Source organism: Ambystoma mexicanum, chromosome 10, assembly GCF_040938575.1.
Source record: "Ambystoma mexicanum isolate Mex_15411 chromosome 10, UKY_AmexF1_1, whole genome shotgun sequence".
In the NCBI taxonomy this organism is placed as follows: domain Eukaryota; kingdom Metazoa; phylum Chordata; class Amphibia; order Caudata; family Ambystomatidae; genus Ambystoma; species Ambystoma mexicanum.
The window spans coordinates 417,567,365-417,585,852 of NC_090932.1; the positions used below are offsets into that span (position 1 = coordinate 417,567,365).

Consider the following 18,488-nt stretch of genomic DNA (forward strand, 5'->3'; position numbering starts at 1 on the left):
AACCGACCAATAAAAGACCCTGACAGGAAGCAAATTCTCAGTATAAAATGAAGAGACACAGAATGGAAAAGGTAGGATGCGAACTAATCAAAAATGTTTCCAGGAACTATTTGAAGATTACTTATTGAAAGAACTTTGCGAAGAGCAAGAACACAATAGAAAGGATGCTATTCTCCAATCCTTAGTTGGCATCAATAATGGTAGGGTCAGTTAGGTAAGATGGGATAGTGGACTGGTTCCTTTTTAAGATACTTCACTGACAAGCACCTTAGTTAGTTTTGTTAGGCAGGGAACACCATGTAGAATAGGGAGAGATAGTCTTTTACTTTATTCTTGAATAACACATACAATGTGAAATGTCTAACCTGAATCTGTGTCCTCTTTCTGACTCGCCACAATACCTTTAAAGAGCATTGCAAAATTGGGACCTCGTCACTCTCATGTTGATCACTTCTGACTTGCATCCCTGTACAACCTGCAGTAACATCTTCAAATTCCAGCAGGTTATAGTCGGGCATGTTATGCTTGCAAGATCAATTAATTAACATTAATTTGGGTATTAATATATATATATATTACAATTTTACATATGAAAGAAATATGGTGTATGTTACAACTAACTGGTATATGATGTGTACTGTTTTTTGTTCTTGGTATAACTAGAATCTGATGGGTAATCTGCTATTTAATAGTAAACATGTGTATGGTAAGTACACTGATATTTCATAGAGCATCTTGGAGCTTGATGTCACTAGTTTGATTGTGATGCGACTTTCTGGAGATATAATGGTAACACCCAGAAACGCCCCAAAAAAACAATGTCCCTTTAATCTCTCCTACAACTCTGTTGGTTCATCCTATGTTTGCTTTGCCCCATCTCTAATACCTCTATTGGTTTTCCTTTGTAGTGCAATGGGCTCTTACCCCCTGGTGGGGGTACATTACATCACTGTTGGGTCAATCCTTGGCATATTGAGACCACTTTTATTGCCATACAAGAGCTCATACCATAACGGCAAAAGCCCAAAATACTGGCTTTGTCAATGCTTGTTTTACTTTTGTCATTGTGTCCCTGACTGTTCATGCATCATATCTGTTCTTTTAAGATTTGCTTCAATGCACAAGGTAACCGAATACTCACAGGCAGCGCAGATAAGACCGCAAGACTTTGGGACCCCAACACTGGTCAGTGTGTTCAAGTATTGGAAGGCCACACAGATGAAATCTTCTCATGTGCTTTCAACTACGAAGGAAATACCATAATTACAGGTAACCATCTCTCAAATTTAATGTGTGCTTGAATAGCTTTAGGACTGTGTGTTGAGATGGATTTCCAAAATGAGCCCGGGGGTTGGAGGGGAGGATTTTTGGAGTACACCTTATTATGGTGAACAGCGAAAACACTGAGAGGTTGGCCAAACTGGGGTACATAGTGTCCTGGTGTCAGTCCAGGACGATATGGTTAGGTTGTTCGATGCTGAGGAGGGAGTGGGGGGGGGGGGGCATGATTTTGCTCGACCTGTCAGCGGCATTTGACACCGTGGACCACCCTACACTGCTGACCCGCCTAGCCCAGGCCGGTATTTCTGGTCAAGTGCTTGCCTGGTTCTCCTCGTTCCTGGTGGAGAGAGGCCAAATACTTTCACTTCCTCCTTTTCTTTCACTTCCTTGCACTTTCCTGTGGGGTCCCTCTGGGTTCCGCCTTGTCTCCTATCCTCTTTAATATCTGCATTCGGCAACTTGTGTGTCTCTGCTCCTTCAGCATCAGGTGCTAGTCTTATGCTGACGACACTCCGATCCTGATCCGGTCAGATCTTGAACAGGCTAAGATGGCGTTGTGCCTTCGTCAGTGCCGGTCTGCTGTGTGGGATTGGATGAACCACAACTGGCTGAAGCTTAATGGAGACCAGACTGAGGTTATGGTGGTGGGTGCTCCTCCTGATGCTTCACTCTGGCTGTCTTCTTTCTGGCCGTCTTCGCCGGGTCCCCTCTCTGTCACCACGGTTAAGAATCTGGGAGTTGTGGTCTCTTCTACTCTTTCCATGGACCATCAGGTTTTCGACCATCTGCAAAGCAGGACATTTCCATGTGAAGATTTTGCGAAAGGTGCTCCCCTTATACCTTCAAAACTTAGGCCGCCAGTGGTGGCCGATTTGGTCTTGAGTCGCTTAGACTATTGCAATGCGCTCCATCTTGCCCAGCCTAAGGGTCTTGTCCAGCAGCTGCAGCTCTTGCAAAATCTTGCCACCAAAGCAGCCGCAGGATCTCCTTAAGGGGCACATATTACTCTATTCTTGCGTGCCCTGCACTTGCTATCTGTTGTCCAGCACATTAAATTTAAGACACTTTGTCTGGTACATCATGCTTTTCATGATCAAGGGGCCGAATACCTATGGGTCAAATTTGTCCGCTATCTTCCTAAAAGGACGCTTCGCTCCTTGTCCGCTGGCCTGCTATGTGTGCCTTTCTTCCGTCGCACGCAAATTGGAGGTCGGGCCTCTCGGTGGCAGCGGCTCCACTGTGGCATGATTTACCGCTGCCATTAAAAAAGCTCTCCAACCATATTCAGTTCAGGAAGGCTCTGAAGATCCACCTTTCCAAGAACAGAATGTCCAGTCTGCTTTTCTGCCTTCCCAGCGCCAAGATTCCTACGCGTGACCGTGTGCTTTACAAGAATTCATAACAATCAAGGTGAGGTAGCAGAGCTTCAAGGTTTAGTCTCAGGGAGGGGTGCGAGTTTGGTTTAGGGCTACAATGCATTCAAACAGTGCAATACCAGTAATTCCACTTAGACAGGTAAGTACAAAAATTCAATTATTTATTAGGCCTTTAGTTACCTACTGTGAGAGGTATTTTGCAGTATTTCTGGGGTTGGTGGTATTTTGGTATTTCGTGGTATAGTGGTGAGCCTAACTTTAGAGTACTGCCTGATAATGGTTCTTACACCGGGACCACTAACGGTAAGCAAATACTAGACTCTAAACAATTAACTTATCACCTTGCAGTAATTTTAGTACATTTATCATGTAAATGATATATGAACATTCACGCACATAGCCCTTCTGAAACCCAGTGTAAAATAACCGGTTTTGTTTTTGTCTTATCACACGTGGCAAAGTGAAGTTACCATGGCCGGTAGTACAAACTCACTTTTGGTTATTCCCAGTGCCCCGTGTTAACATCACTGATCAAACCTGTAATAAATATCCTGAGATGATTCAACTTTTGAATTGTTATAATTTTTCAGAAGCTAGAAATATGCAAAATACTGAGTGACGTGCGCAAAACACGATATGTAGCTTACATTTCAAACTAAAACACAGCTCATTTACAGATATTTTCCCAGCGATTAATTATAGTCATCAAAAACATGCATAAACTAAGCTTATCCTGCAATGGTTTTCAAAACATTCTTTTTGCGATAATGCCCAGAGTCCTGCCAACATTGGCCTTGAGCTTCGCAAAAATATCTTGGCAGAGCAGACTCCTGTCGCATTTGAATTTAGAGCAATTAATGGAGAAACATGAACAGCATGTCTAAAATATCATTGTACAGTGCAACACCTAAACATTATTTACCCACTCTACACCATCTGATCCCAAATCATTCACACGTTAGCTTGCTCCTCACATTAACTGAACTTGCCAAGGATAAATCTTTAAATGTGTCCTGAGCTGCCAGTTCCCTCGTCGCCTGAAACGAGCCCCACGGAGTCAACTGCCAGCCTTTCTGCACACTTCTACCAGGATCAGCAAAACTCTTCTGAGACGGCTGCCAGCCAAGAACCCCAGAGAGAGAGTGAATAAGTCCAGCAGCCCGAGATCGTGAGAGCGAGCCCTCCCTTCTACAAGCCTTTTTAAACCCTACCCAGTCCATAAATTGCACCTACATGAAATGTGAAAAGTGACAGCCTTTTCTGTGGTGCAACATGTCTGTCATTAAAACCCACCTTCCTTGAAATTCAGCCAACCTTTCCAAAAGCTCTGAAGCACATGTAACCAGCCTGCCTGCTTAGCACGGATGCTAAAGTACCATTTCTACCGTGCTCTATTCTTCCTGTTCCACAAAGTGAACAAAGAGCTTTCTTCGAGATTGCTTGCAACAGACCATTCTCCACGTTTATTTGCTTGTATTTCAAATAAACCCTGCACAGCCCAAATACCTTGCACCCTCAATCTGTAACAACAGTAAAAGCATGAACTGATTTGCACTGATTGTTAGTATGGGATATGTTGTATGTTAGATGGAATTAGTATATGTTAGTTTTATGTTTTTATTTTCAGTGCAACTCAGTGCACAACCTTGGTGCAACACTGTTCCTTTATTTTTCTAGCATGTGTTCTGTGTATTCCCAATATTGGCCCCTATTAAATGCCGCCTGAGTCTCACACATGAGTCTCACATTAGGGACATGAAGATGACAGGATTCAAAGACTGTAACCACCGTCACTTGGCAACAGCCAACCTTCCAGATACAATCACAGGAGCAGGCACAGCTTCCCTTGGTGTGAGATGGCTGAAAATGCAAGAGCAGGCGACTTGTGGCACATGCTTTAAGAACTGCAAAGTTCCAAGGCTCTCATTGGGACAGTTACGGCTGCAGTGAGGTACTCTAGTAGAGAGCTGGTCAGTTCACTGGTTGCCTCGGCTGCCCTGCAAACACCTCCAAAGGCACAGCAGGCACAGGTCATCGAACGGGTCGAGACTGGTTGTTCTCACCATTCCAGGGGTCGAAGTACCAACAAAAAGCCTTCTTGAGATCGGAACAGAGAAGTAGGGCTTCAGCGGGACAACACTGGAGTCTTTGCCGGTCAGCTACAGGTGTTGTCTTCGGGTCATAGTAGTCTTGGCTCCAATGGTGATCTCATGAACAGTTGCAGGAGCACTCCTATTATAAATTGCCACCAATGGTAAGGATCTGCACCTTTCAATCATGAATAGCCTCTGGTCACCACTGCCCAGCAGCAGACATTCAGGCACCAGAGGGGTATTGGAACTAGACATTCCCAGACCCCTTCTCTTACACACACACACAAACGCTGCCCATTAGCCTGCGAGAGTCACAGCTTTCCCCAGAAAAGGGATTTCCATATCGGGCATTTCTTGACCCGAGAGGGCAGGAAGAAGGCCCAAGCACAATATAATCAAAGTTTAGTAGCAATTTGCGGTAAATGCAAAAGTGCATGAGTAAAATGTATCAAACAGTACACACATCACATCTGCCACCAGCTGGTCTTAAAGCGCGTTGAAAAAGTAACCGAAAATCCATTATATAAAAAGATGCAAGGATATAAGTATCCTAACTGCATTTTCACTGTAAGATCATATAATTCACAGCGACACCTAGTCTCTCAGCGACTAATTGGTTCTCTATAAGGATGAACAAAACGGGCAAGGGAATTAAAGCACAAGGCTTTACTTGCCTCCAAAAAGTCAGAACGGGGATAAAATGAAAATAAAGTGCGTGCCATCTCGTATGGGTTTCTATGTACGGCTTTCCTCTAAAATGTCATTCATTCTTCTATGGGGCTTTCAAGCCTCAAGCATCCTCATGAAGTTTACTTTAAAAGGGCACTCAACATGTTTGCACATAGGTAAGAAACTAGCAGATTTGTTGTTATTCCTAATACTGAGGTGTGCTTTACTTGCATTTCCTGACCCTGCCTACTCTAAGGCTGCTTGGCTTGTCTGCTGGTGATTGGTCCTATTGTGGGCCCCAGCGATCTATCACTTGGCCATACACATTTGCACAAACAAGGTTGGGCCACCTTTACAGGTGTACTGAAGAAAGTTGTAAAAGAACATGGGCCGTTAATGAAACAAAAATGTACCATGCCAGCCAGAGAGACTAGCACCTTTAAAAACGTTGTTTCCTATGTAGAAACTTTGCACATTTTAGGTTGCGGCACCCATAGGAAATCCCTGGAGGGAGGCGGATAGATGAGGTTTTTTGCTTTTAGAGCACACCAAGAGCTAGTATTACAGAGTAGGTGTAATAGATGGCTGTCTGTGAAACCTGGAGGTTAGGGAAGCCTGGATTAGGGTGGAGGGATCCCACTGGAGGTTGAGCAGGAAGCTCATTAGGACACCCTGACCAGAATAAAAACTGATTTTGACCTTTTTGTCTTGACTGTTGTCTCTGGCTCTGTGTGCAAGCACCTGGGAAGGCTTGAACTTGAACTGGTTTCACTGTCCTGGAGCAGTTTTCGACAAACTACCAATGTGAGTACTCTTATCTGGTTCCTGCGCTGTGCGATTATTAAAGATACTTACCCTCAGGGCTCCCTCTGATCTAGGGGTCAATATTCTGTGGAGGAGAGTCTGTTACCTTGCCTACTTACATAAAATGGGAGCTCTGCTGCATCCTTCTTTGGGTCTGCTGATTCGTTCTCTGACCACTAGATCTCTTGAATGGGGTTTTCTCTGCTCCTGTGTTTTTGGCGTGAATGCCACACCTGTTCAAATAATAATAATAATAATTGTTGAGCTCTGGACCAAGAACTACAATTTTAGGACTTGCTTCTGAATTTTTAAATATATTTTCGTAGTCATTCTCTAGTATATTTACTATTTGGCCAACTGGTGAAGGGAGTATAAAGCCAAATAGGTGTTTTGTTAATAAAGTACGGCCAATACCTGCTAAACACTTTATAAAAAAATAAAAACATGTGGTTGGTGATTCTGGTATTCCTCTTTATTGGCAGGAGCACATCATATTTGTCTACAAGCTAGCCAGAAAAGAATGACTCCTCTTGGAAAATCTTCATGCAGTGCTCAGAAAATCCTCTCATTCTTCACCCCTTCTCTCCCACTCCTGAATATTAGCATATGCAGCTTGCCTCTAGCCCACAAGGGACCTACAAGTAGGCATTTACCTTTAGTGATATTCTCCTGGCATACCACTGGAGCTTTATATCTCAGACCTTTTTAATATGGCGGGAGCTAAAAACATTATTATTACTTTTGTGTTTGCATTTTTTTACAGATACCTCCAAACCTGTAATAAGGCTGCATGTAACCTTACTAAGCTTTGGTTTTATGACTTTCAGCTTCCATACACTTTTTTTCTTCAGGTTAATAAACCCAATCAGTTATGTTATGAGCCATTTAACACAACACAATAAAATGTATGCAATTTGTACACATGACATCATTTACCTTTTATGAGGACAGACTTTAACATTCATTTCAGTTATTTTGTGGTCTACTGTTAATCTCCTGTGTCATGTGCATTTTAGTTTTTTATCTGGGCTATTAGAAATCAGTGTGATGCTCACAGCCAAGTCCTTATGAAGGGCAGGTCAGCCGAGGCTTGGAATGATGCAGACTAGTTCAGTCCAACCTGCTTTTAAGATTCCTGTTGGTAATTCCACCATTTTGTTCTTAAACTCTGCAGACCAGCATTTCTCCATATAGCTTAACTAACTGGTACACTGAGACAAGTGAGACTGCAGACTGTTTATTTGGAGTGCTTTGGGGTACCATGCTGCGTCATAGCTTATTGATGAAAGTGTGAAGGATCCAGCTGTGCTGCCTGCCTGAGGACATGCCACACTTACTGCAAGGAGAGCATTTTCAACAAATGGACAAAAGCTACAAATGGTGTAGAAGTCTATATAACAATGTACAGGGAAATTAATCAGTTAAATTAGTAACTTATGTGAACCCAGAACAGAAGAATATGTACATGGTCTGCTAAGAACCTGGAGGGATGCACACCTTGGCTGTTTTACTGTGCCAAGTCCCTTTGGATCAACGTTGACAGACCACTCTCGTTCAAACGGCTCATAGCAAAAAAGACACAAACGGTCTAGTACCAACTTTCTCTCCTGTGGAAAATCAAGGCCTTCATCCCAGAAAACTTAATATCCGCTGTCCAAGCCTTGCTCTGCTCCCACCTGGATGGTGGCAATGCCCTTTTGGATGGCCTTCTGGTGACTACCCTGGCACCCCTGAAATAAATGTTTTCTGTATGCTGCAGCAAGACTCCTTAACGGATTCTGCAAATTCAACCACATAACCCCGACCCTCATTGAACTGCATTGGCTCACACTGTAAGCCTGTATAATCTTCAAATCCTGTTGAATCATTTACAAGGCTGTCATCCTGAAATCCCAATGTTATCTAACTGAGAAACTCCATCTCCAGAGGTCTAATATTCCACCAGAAGTAAGGAAGTGTGCAGACCTGAATTACAGCAGTGCAGGTAGGAAAGAACCAGGAGACAGGCCTTCTCTATACTCTAAGACTATGGAATCTCCTCCCAGTCAACAGCCGACTTGCACCATTACTCCTCCTTAACACCTCGGTCCAAATTCCCTGTACTCCCGACCCAACCTGAGACTGTGATCTGCTTTCCACGGTCTTCTCCTCAACCTCATACTGCCAATGGCTCAGCTTCCCCTGTTATCTCCCAGCTCCTTTTTTCTCTGCTTCTCTCACTGTGTTCTTCCCCCTATGACTGTAAAGCGCTCCGTTGCTTCCTGAAACTAGGCCAGCGCTCGATAAATACCCTAATAACATTAATGGTCTGTCTATTTATATAGATGGTTCTACTTAGCTAACATGACAAACATAATGGATACTGTTCTACAAATCGGTATTGTGGTTCCAGAAGGACCCTTTGCTATTATTACCCCCTTCCTTTGGCCTGGAGCCCTCTTGGTCCAAACCACCCATATTTCTCTTTTGAACAAAACCACTTCATCAACATTATTCTCTCATGCAACATTTCTCCACATTCTGCAATGCTGTTGTCTTCTCTTTATCTCTTTGATCTGTTTTTTTTAGCTTCTGTTTATTAGGTTTACAATACAGCACTCAATTCAAAAGAAAACACGAACAAACCAATTAAACCAAATCTTGCAATAAAATCAACTATGTAAAACTCAGCTAAATGAACCCCACCAAATGTCTAACCCTACACACAAAACACCACAAAGGCAAAACACAACATCACAAGGAGAAGAGAAGTAAATGAGAAAAAAACCCACAAAAAAAAAAAAAAATCCTTATACCAATCTCCACTTGCCACCAAAATGTTCCATAAATGAGCAAATATCACAGAGAGCATCAAACGAACCCCACAGCAACAAATACTCGTCCTCCTTGCCTCTATTCTTCAACGAAACCTTATCATACCTAGACAACACCCTCAGGTCTATCAGCCAATCCTCAACGCTTGGTTTCTTCCTAGTTTTCCAGATCGTGAGGATTAATCTAATCGCAACCATCACAGCTCTATCAATCCAAAAATTGTTTCCTAATTTGAGCATCCCCTTTCAACATGCGAGAGCAAGATTATATTTGCCGCAGATCTAGGTGAACTTATTCCAAAAATGAAATCAATCCTATCTATCACCTCAAACCAAAATGACAGTACTCTAGGGCATTCCCACAATAGATGTAAAAGAGTACCTCTATTCGTACCACAACTCCAACACAAATCATCCAAACTCAACCGCAACTTAAACATCCTCACAGGTGTCCAATACAACCTACCCACAATTTTCTGCTGAATTAAACGCAAGGTTAAATCTTTCCCTAGATTCACACCCACTCTCAAAATATCTTTCCATTCAACATCAGAAATGACCCTGCTAATATCATTCGACCAAGCAATCCTCAACCCACCCCATGCCAACAGGTGTTTCGCATTCATGGACATGAAATTCATGTAAATTTGTGCACCATACTCTTGACCATCCAATAATTTACTAATCTCCGGTCTCCTCCCAAGCGCGCCACCCGCCATAGCAATTCTATGTTCAACCATCGGAGCCAATCTCAAATACCTAGCCATTTCTCTTTGACCCAGACTAAATCTATCCACCAACTCCACAAAACTCAACATACGAGTGCCATCCAAAACATCTCCCAGTTTCAAAATACCCTTTGAGACCCAACTCTTCCAATGAAGACATTTATTATCAATATTTATTGCTTCATTATGCCAAATGGAGGCATCTGCACTGAAACCATAAGTCTGTCTATTCTCATCAAACCAAGCGCCCAAAACCTGTTTGGTAACCCCAATAGGCTTCAAAACCAATTTCTTATTAGACAACTTTTCCATACAATAAAGAGTATCCAATTGAAACGGCACACACATCCCTCTCTCCATTTGTTACCAAAATGGCTCCTTAACATTCTCTACTCTAAAGTAATAGGAGCCCTTTTTGAGTATCTCTTTGATCTGTGATAAGTTTACATGGGCTGTAGGCATCCGCCAGTGCACTCAGGGATTAACATGTATTTGGCTTCAAGTGCTATAATGAAAAACTATTCGGCCAAATGTTCTATTTTAGCCAAACCTTGCCCGAATATGAAGCAGATGTTTGGTACACCCTTAAATATTACCCAATAGCTAATTTTGATGATGGCGTAAATATTCTTCCCCTGACATTCTTTGCAAAGTTAACTGTTATTAAAAATGTCTAATTCTTGGCGGCCTCTAAGCTATGGTTTTAAAATGTTACCTAACTTCTCACTATGTTTAAATACCACGTGTGCAATTATATTCCTTTTTAGTACTATATTCTTGGTCGAAATTAATGTGGTGTGTCAGTGTTGGCCTAAGGGATTTTTTGATTATTTTACCGACCAATTAAAATCCCTACTTCCCTTTTTTCTTCCTATCCCTTGTCTATTTGTTTTGTGTCCGGATCCCTTAGGCTAGGGCCAACTATATAATATAAGGGTGTATGCTGTCTTTAAGACACTGCTTAATGTTACAGACCCTTGGGGACATTTACCTGCTTTTCTAGGCTTTGTTGTTCCCTTTTCCTTCTCCTGATAATTTATGTTGGCTTCCTATCTGACCCACATATAGGCAGCAGGGTGAGGATAGTCCTTTTTAGCTATTTACAGTTGTATAGTACATAATATAGTTTTGATATTCTATTATGTGTTAAGTCATTATTTTGCTTGGTATAGATGTATGTGTAACAGGGCAAACATGTTTATTTTTTTCTGTATATTGTCTAGAGATGTGTGTGGACTATTTGTACCTTTGTGTCAGCCTGCTACCCCTACCCGAGAGTTGAGCCTTGTCACTGTCTCCAGGTTACTTGCCTTTAAGAGGTTTGGCTCCCCTACTTGCCTGGTATTTTAGCCCCCATTGAGGTCAGTGGTTGTATTTCTCGTAACAGTGTTTTACTAAAACTGCCTTAACAGCTCCCTATCTAGTTTTGTTTGCAGGTGTAATTCGGGGTGCACTAGAAGGCTTTGGGCCCTCAATCTCAATGCCTGCTCTCTCCCTCTACTTGTAGTTCTTTTGTTTAAGGTGTTTGAGGGCCCACTCCGTATTATAGGGCATTAAGGCCTGGAGTTGAGCGCTACAAACCCTGAGCTCATTCAATCTTTCAGGGCTCATCCTACTATCAAGCCCTCCAAGCGGGTGTAGTTTGTCAGTCCAATCCATGAACGATTTCTACTGCTTGTTGAAAATGCGTTTGGCCCTTGAACCCATTCAATCAAAACAACTTGTATAGCAGATTTGAACCCCTCCCACAACATGGCCGTGGAGACCTCACCTGTGTCATTGAATTAGAATTATTCCTTACTACTACTCCACATAGAGTGACTCACTTCTTTTTCTTTAAGTAGGAAGTGGTTGAAGAACCAGAATCCCAGTATCTGTAACCTATCCCCAACCCCTAACTCAGCCACCACCATATCATGGTCAACCATGGAACCATAGCTGTATCCCTCCTTTGGACATCTGCAAGATTATTTTTCTCCACTAATATTCAGTCAATCCTATAAAATGATTTGTGGACTACTGAAGTATGTAAACGGTGCTTGTTTATCAGAGCATCTACTGACTTGTGCCTTTTTAAAAGGAGTCTCCCACCCCTTTGGCAGAATTCCCCCTGTTCCTCAAGGATCCTTTAAGACTGAAGAGACATTCTGAACATTCTCAACAGGACTTCCTTTGCTTCCTTCCAAAGCCCTCTGTCAGAGGTGAAGAGGGAGCCATTCAAGACAGAAGGGAGATCTGTCCCCAACCACTCCCAGGAAACATTGGCCAGTGCTGTGAACCAAGACTAACCACTCTGCAGTGGCTCTTCTGTGCCAGAAGAGCAGACCCGGCACTGGAGCATCCTGTCCTTGAGTCCTTTGTGAAGGCCTCACAGTAACCAGAAGGCCCGACCAGCTGAACCTCCCTATTCACACTAAACCGATCGCTCCTTGTTCCTTGCATGCGGAACAAGAGGGGAAGGTGCTGGGGTCTGCGCTCCTCCAACCAGCACAACTATTGCTCTGCATTGAGTCCATAGCACATCACCTGCTATGCGCAAAGTGTCTGCTCAATGCAGGAACCTAATCTCTGGAGGGTTACTCGCTGACCTCAACCAGGGGTTACAACATGACTCTGCCCAGCTAGCCAGATAACCGTTTCCTCATTGATTGCTACTCGACGCACCCTCGAGCATCACTTCCACGACGGTAGCCTAGCAACTTCAACCTCTGGAGCATCACTCACCGACCTCCTAGCGGCCAAAGCCCAGCTTGCCTGGCCAACTGTGAAGTGTTCTTGGGATCGCCCGACCTCCATCATTGAACTGCCACAGTTTGACCACACACAGAACCTGCATTCAACCCTACTCGATGCCCACTTGCTGCCAGGGCCTCCACAATCCTACGTGCCCGTCTGAGCCTGACCAACTCACATCAATGTTTGAACTCGGGTCTGATGCGTCAGCCCACCAAGAACTGAATCCAGGTACTTTGACCCTGAACTGCCCCCATGGTCCACTTGGGCCCTATAGACTGGGTTGGCTCATGATCGCTCCTGTCAACCCAATCTCCTTTTAATGGTAGTACCTTGATTGCCATCCCTGGAACTACGCTCAGAGTGCTAGTTTCTCCAGTCTGTTGTATCTTCTCTGTTCTTTCCTTTGGTTTGCGTTTTTGTACAGTAATATCTTTTTGTTCTACTTGCAGATGGTGTGTTTTTATTACAGTGTTTATATTTTAATAGAATTTTGATTGGGCATTCCCATTATTTTGGACTGTGATACTGTGTTTGGGTCACTACTGGTTCACCTTCCCACCCTTCTTGAGAGTATATCCTTCCCTTGGTCCACGTTACCACGAAAGACGAAGGAGTAATCCCTCTTCAATGTCCCAGTTTTACCTTTATAATTGTGTTGTGTTTTGGTTTGTAGAAGTGTGAGTGCTGAGTGGCCCATTTTACCCCTACTCCTCCGTGTAGTCCTGCAAGTCAGAATTCAATTAGTCATACTGTCCCCTCCACACTGCCAATCGGCCTCTTCTATGGCCAGGGTTTCTTGTGTTTGTGTTAACGGACCCAATGGAGCTCAGTCGGAAAACCTTACTGGTGACAGAAGACCAAATATTTGTCCCAGATATGCCAGAGCGACCACTCGGGGAGTTCAGGGGGATTCTCAGCATTGGATCTTACATAGATTCAGATGCTTGAATATTCCCCGTCGTCAGACTGGGAATCCTCCGTGATAAAATTATTAAAAATGTTTTAATATACACACATTGCTGCATAGAAATGCATGTACATAGTCCATTATGGCCTATGAGCCATTATATTGTGTAGTCCCTCCACCTCACTTTGGTCCTTTATGACCCCAACCAATGAGGTGGCGGGGCTTAAGCTCCGCCCCAGGCAGCCATCTTCAGATATTTCACCGCAGTCTATTTGACCCAGGAAATACTCAAGCTCACTGAGCTTTTTTGAATTTTCTTCAATTTTCACAGTAGTTTATATTTTAATATACTCTACCACATTCCCCTGGCTAGGGGCTATCTCCACTGGTTTTTGGGGTTTCAAAAAAACTTTTTTTTGACCCAGAATTCGTCGGGTGAACTTTCTCTTCAGATGGATGACCTTCAAACTACCAAGAAGCCTTCCCTATTCAGGGATTGCACGAGGTGCAGGAGAAAGGTGGTTTACATGAAAGATCCCCATGAGCACTGTATACTGTCTTTATCCTCATGACATCCAGAAATGTCACATTTGCAAGTCTTTTTCAACTAAGACCCTACAAGACAGACATAGAAGACTTCTCCTGCATTTGGAAGCCAAGGGGCTTTCTTCTGACGAGGAATCTGCAAAGACGGCCCCTGTTCACTCCAGCAAATCATCTGAGAAGCAAACTTCTAAAAGAAGGGCTTCTTCAGTGGAAAGGAGCTCCTCTCCCACTCCCAAGAGGAAGCTGGAAATTATACCTTTCCTACTTCCCCTGGATTCTACAAGCCATAAGATGAAGCATTCTATGGCAAAAACTACCTCCAAAGGTAAGGAGGAGTTTGCAAAAAACCAGAGGTGGGGGCAGTCATCCACGGAGAGGCCGTCTACGAGCAGCAGTAAAGGTAGAGGCCCGTGTTCCACCAATCCGTCTACGGCACCCTCATCGACGACCACCACGCGACAAACCACATTGTCCACGACTAAGTCCTCATCAGCGAGTTTATCATCCACGAAGCAATCGTCGACGAAGGAAGCTCATCATTTGTCCACGAAGCACTCGTCCACGAGACATTCGTCCACGAAGCACTCGTTGACAGATAAGTTACCGTCCACAAAATCTTCCTCCACGCACTCGTTGATGGATAATGGCAAGCCACCATCCAGGAAATCTTCGTCCATGGACCCGCTGTCAATGAAATCTTTGACCACGGCTCTGTCGACGGCACCGCAAGCTTCTTTACCGTTGGAAAAATTAGGACCCAAAACTCCCCTCACTGATGCCACTGTTACGCCATCCAATGAAGATAGTCTTCCTGAGTCTATAGAAGCGCTGCCTCAATTTGTGGATGCTCTTGAACCACAGGGAACACAATTCTCTCCCTTAGGAGAAATGCCAGAGCTACTTGACGTCATCCTGCTAGAGGAGTTTTCAGACACCGAGTTTGTTGAGGAACAGCATTGTCTTACACCTAAGGAACACAGCCCTCCTTGGAAACCTACTACAGAGGTGCCTGGTTATCCATATGATCCCGTGCTCATGTTATCAATGCAAAGGATCATTGAGGAGTTCAACAGACATCAAAATGAAAAAAGCAAGTCAGCTGTACCAAGGGAGCCTAACCTCCCGCAGAGGGATTTTTCACCTCGACAAAGCACACCAAGACATCCGCCTTCCAGGAGTAGGCCACAGAAAAGGGTGCGTTCACCTGAGCCACCGTGCAGGTCTAGGAGCACGACACTCAGTGCTTCACTGACAAGGGTCCCTTCTCCAGCATCGTCACACAGGACAAGTTCTCCAACGAGAGATCCAACGATTGTACCATCCTCTGTTTCGGTCTCAGACTGGCAAGAAGATCCTTTCAGAGAATATTCTGAACCAGAAGAAGGCGAGATCACGCAAGAGCCGGATACTAGCGAATGGGACGATTAAATTGTCGAAAAGCCCAGAAAGAAAGATTCTCCGGGTGGCTCTTCACCGCCGGATGATCTAGTCTCTTTTCATACGATCATCAGCAAAGCCGCAGAATTGTTTCAGTTACAGGTTATATCAGAGGAGAAGTCGGTGCTCTATGAGCACAGGGACAAACGTAGGAAAACTGTTACTACCATTCCTCTCCTCGACATCATTTAGGAGTCCGGATCCAAGATATTGGCCATACCCTTATCCACTCCGGTTCTAGTTTCCAGGCCAGAGAAAAAATACAAGGCTCCGGAGTCTGCACCTCTTTGTCTACGAGGTCATACAAAACCGGACTCGGTTATCACAGTAGCAGCTAGGAAAAAGTTGACCAATCCAGCATCACTTCTATAAGCCCCACCGGACAAGGACGTTCGCAAACTAGTGGCTATGGGCAGGAAAGTATCCGCATCAGCAAAGCTTACCATCAGAGCGGGCAACGCTCTGGCCATGACGGCGAGATACGACTGCAAGCTTTGGCTCTGCATGTCCAAGCTGGCCAAACAGCTATCTGTAGAACTCCAGGCGGAAGCCAGGTCGATTATCGCTGATGGGGAAGCAGCTTCGGATCACATGATTGACGCTGCAGTCGATGTGGCGGAGTCAGGTTTCCGGCAGATGGCCCAAGGCATGGTGCTGAGAAGACAGGCCTGGATGAAGGCTACCAATTTCAGGCCTGAGGTCCAAGCGCAGATATTGGACATGCCCTTTGATGGTCAAGAACTCTTCGGGAAAAAGATCGATGACCACCTCAAAGGAATCAAAACGTACACGGCACGTGCCATCAGCTCCTTGAAAGACAAAGACAAAGATCGCCGGTCGTTTCGTCCTTTTCGAGGTTCATCCTCGAAGTACAGAGGTTTTAACCGCCCTTCCTACGGCCAGAAGTTGCAAGGTAGTTCATACCAGGAAACCAAGTACCAATCTTCCAACAAGTGCGCCCAGAGAGGGAGGTGGGGCTCCGCTCAAGGGAAGTTGCAGAGCAAACAAAACTGACAGTCCAGCTCCTCTCCCTCAATGTCACACCCCGGTGGGGGGGAAGGGTGAGCCAGTTCTTTCAACGCTGGCAGTCAATAACATCAGACAAATGGGTGTTACAGGTGGTCCGCGAGGGACACACATTAGAATTTCTAAACCAGCCACCTTCCTTGCCCCCGGCTCCTTGCAAGGTTTATATGTTAAAGCAAGTCATGTCCGAAATCCAGAAACTGCTGCACAAAGCTGCAATAGAGCCAGTACCTTACTCTCTAAGAGGGAAGGGTTTTTACTCCCGTTTCTTCCTCATAAAAAAGAAGAATGGTCAATGGCGAACCATCTTAGACCTGAGAGCGCTAAACAAATATATCAAGCGCATCAAATTCAAGAGGATAACTTTGCAAGGAGTGCTCCCTTGGCTAAACATGCACAATTTCTTGGCCACTCTAGACTTGGAGGACGCACGTACCAATCCACCCAGCACACAGAAGATTCCTCAGGTTCACTGTGGGCTATCTTCATTTTCAATTTCGAGTGCTCCCGTTCGGTCTGAGATCATCACCGAGAGTGTTTACAAAATGCCTAGCACCAGTGGCTGCAAAACTCAGTAGGACAGGAACAGAAGTCTTTCCCTTTCTGGACAAGTTCCGCCTCAAGAGGACGCTTGGCAGTTTCAAAGACAACAAATCTCCTAAGAGGGTTGGGTTTCTCCATCAACTACGCAAAGTCCTGCCCAGTTCCCAGCAAGACAGTTTCTTTCCTGGGGGCCGAGCTCGACACCAACATTCCCAGAGTGAGACCGTCGGCAGAAAGTGCATCAGCAATTCTCTGCTTGACCTCATGGTTCTTATGGAGAGAAACGACATTGGTGCGCTCTTACAAATCCCTCCTGGGCATGATATCTTCATGTATATTCCTCATACCAAATTGCAGGCTTTGCAGGAGGCCTGTTCAGGAAGCACTGGGCCACCAATGGAAACAAGCTCTCGGCTCGTGGGAGGACATTGTCCAGATTCCAACGTCGCTGCACAAGGCTCTTCGATGGTGGAACGCTCTGCAGAACCTCTTACAGGGATTGCCATTTCAGGCACCAACGTCAACCCTTCTCTTGAGGACTGACACGTCTCTTTCGGGCTGGGGCGCTCATCTTGCCGACCTACAAACCAACGGCTCCTGGTCACCCCAGGAGTCCCAACTCCACATAAGGTGTTGGAACTCAGGGCCATACGGTGGGCACTGAAAGCTTTCCTTCTGGTAGTAGCGGGACAGGTACTCACGGTACAGACAGACAACATGACCTCCGTGCACTACACAAACAAGCAAGGAGGCACGAGGTCAGAGATCTTATCTCAAGAAGCTCAACTACTATGGGCATGGGCCTTGCATCACAGAGTCCAAATCAAGGCAGAACACCTTCCGGGAGTGGACAATGTCCTAGCAGACAAACTGAGCAGGGACTACACGTCTTCTCACAAGTGGGAGCTGGACGAGAAGGAAGCCCAACGGATCTTCGCCTTATGAGGCCATCCACATCTCGTTCTTTTTGCCAACACGGCTAACAAGAAATGCAGAATGTTCGCCTCCAGGTACCCAGAGAGTCAGTCAGTAGGGCACGCTTTTTCCGTGAATTGGACGGGGAAATTCCTATATGCCTTTTCCCCCCATTTCCCCTCATTTCCACGATACTACGCAGACTGAAAGAGCAGAAGTGTTCTGAGCCTAATTGTAATGGACTGGGCGTGGCAGGTCTGGTACTCGACCCTACAGCACCTGTCCCGATGGCCCCCGATTTGCCTCAAAGCGCATCAGTATCTGTTGACGCAACAGAACCGCAAGGTCCTCCATCACGATCCATCGAGTCTGTCTCCCAAGGCCTGGTTCCTGAGCAGCGTAAGCTGATGAATCTCAATCTGTCTGCAGAATGCTGGGATATAATCAGGGCCTCAAGGGCTCCTTCTACACGCATCACCTTCACTAGGAAATGGATTCATTTTTCCAAGTGGTGTGAGACGCACGCTAATGATCCTCTCACCGCTTCGGTGGAGCAAGTACTTCCTTATTTATTACACTTGGCCAAAGCAGGTCTTTCACTGACTTCGATCAAG

At 44.9% G+C, this 18,488-nt stretch overlaps 1 protein-coding gene across 1 annotated transcript in view; it reads left to right on the forward strand.

Moving 5' to 3' along the window:
• Positions 1-18,488, forward strand: part of DAW1 (dynein assembly factor with WD repeats 1) — a 328,433-nt gene that overhangs the window by 258,612 nt on the left and 51,333 nt on the right. The window contains exon 12 of the mRNA XM_069617981.1: positions 1,107-1,269. Coding sequence (XP_069474082.1) covers positions 1,107-1,269 — 163 coding nt within the window. The remainder of the gene's footprint in view (positions 1-1,106; positions 1,270-18,488) is intronic.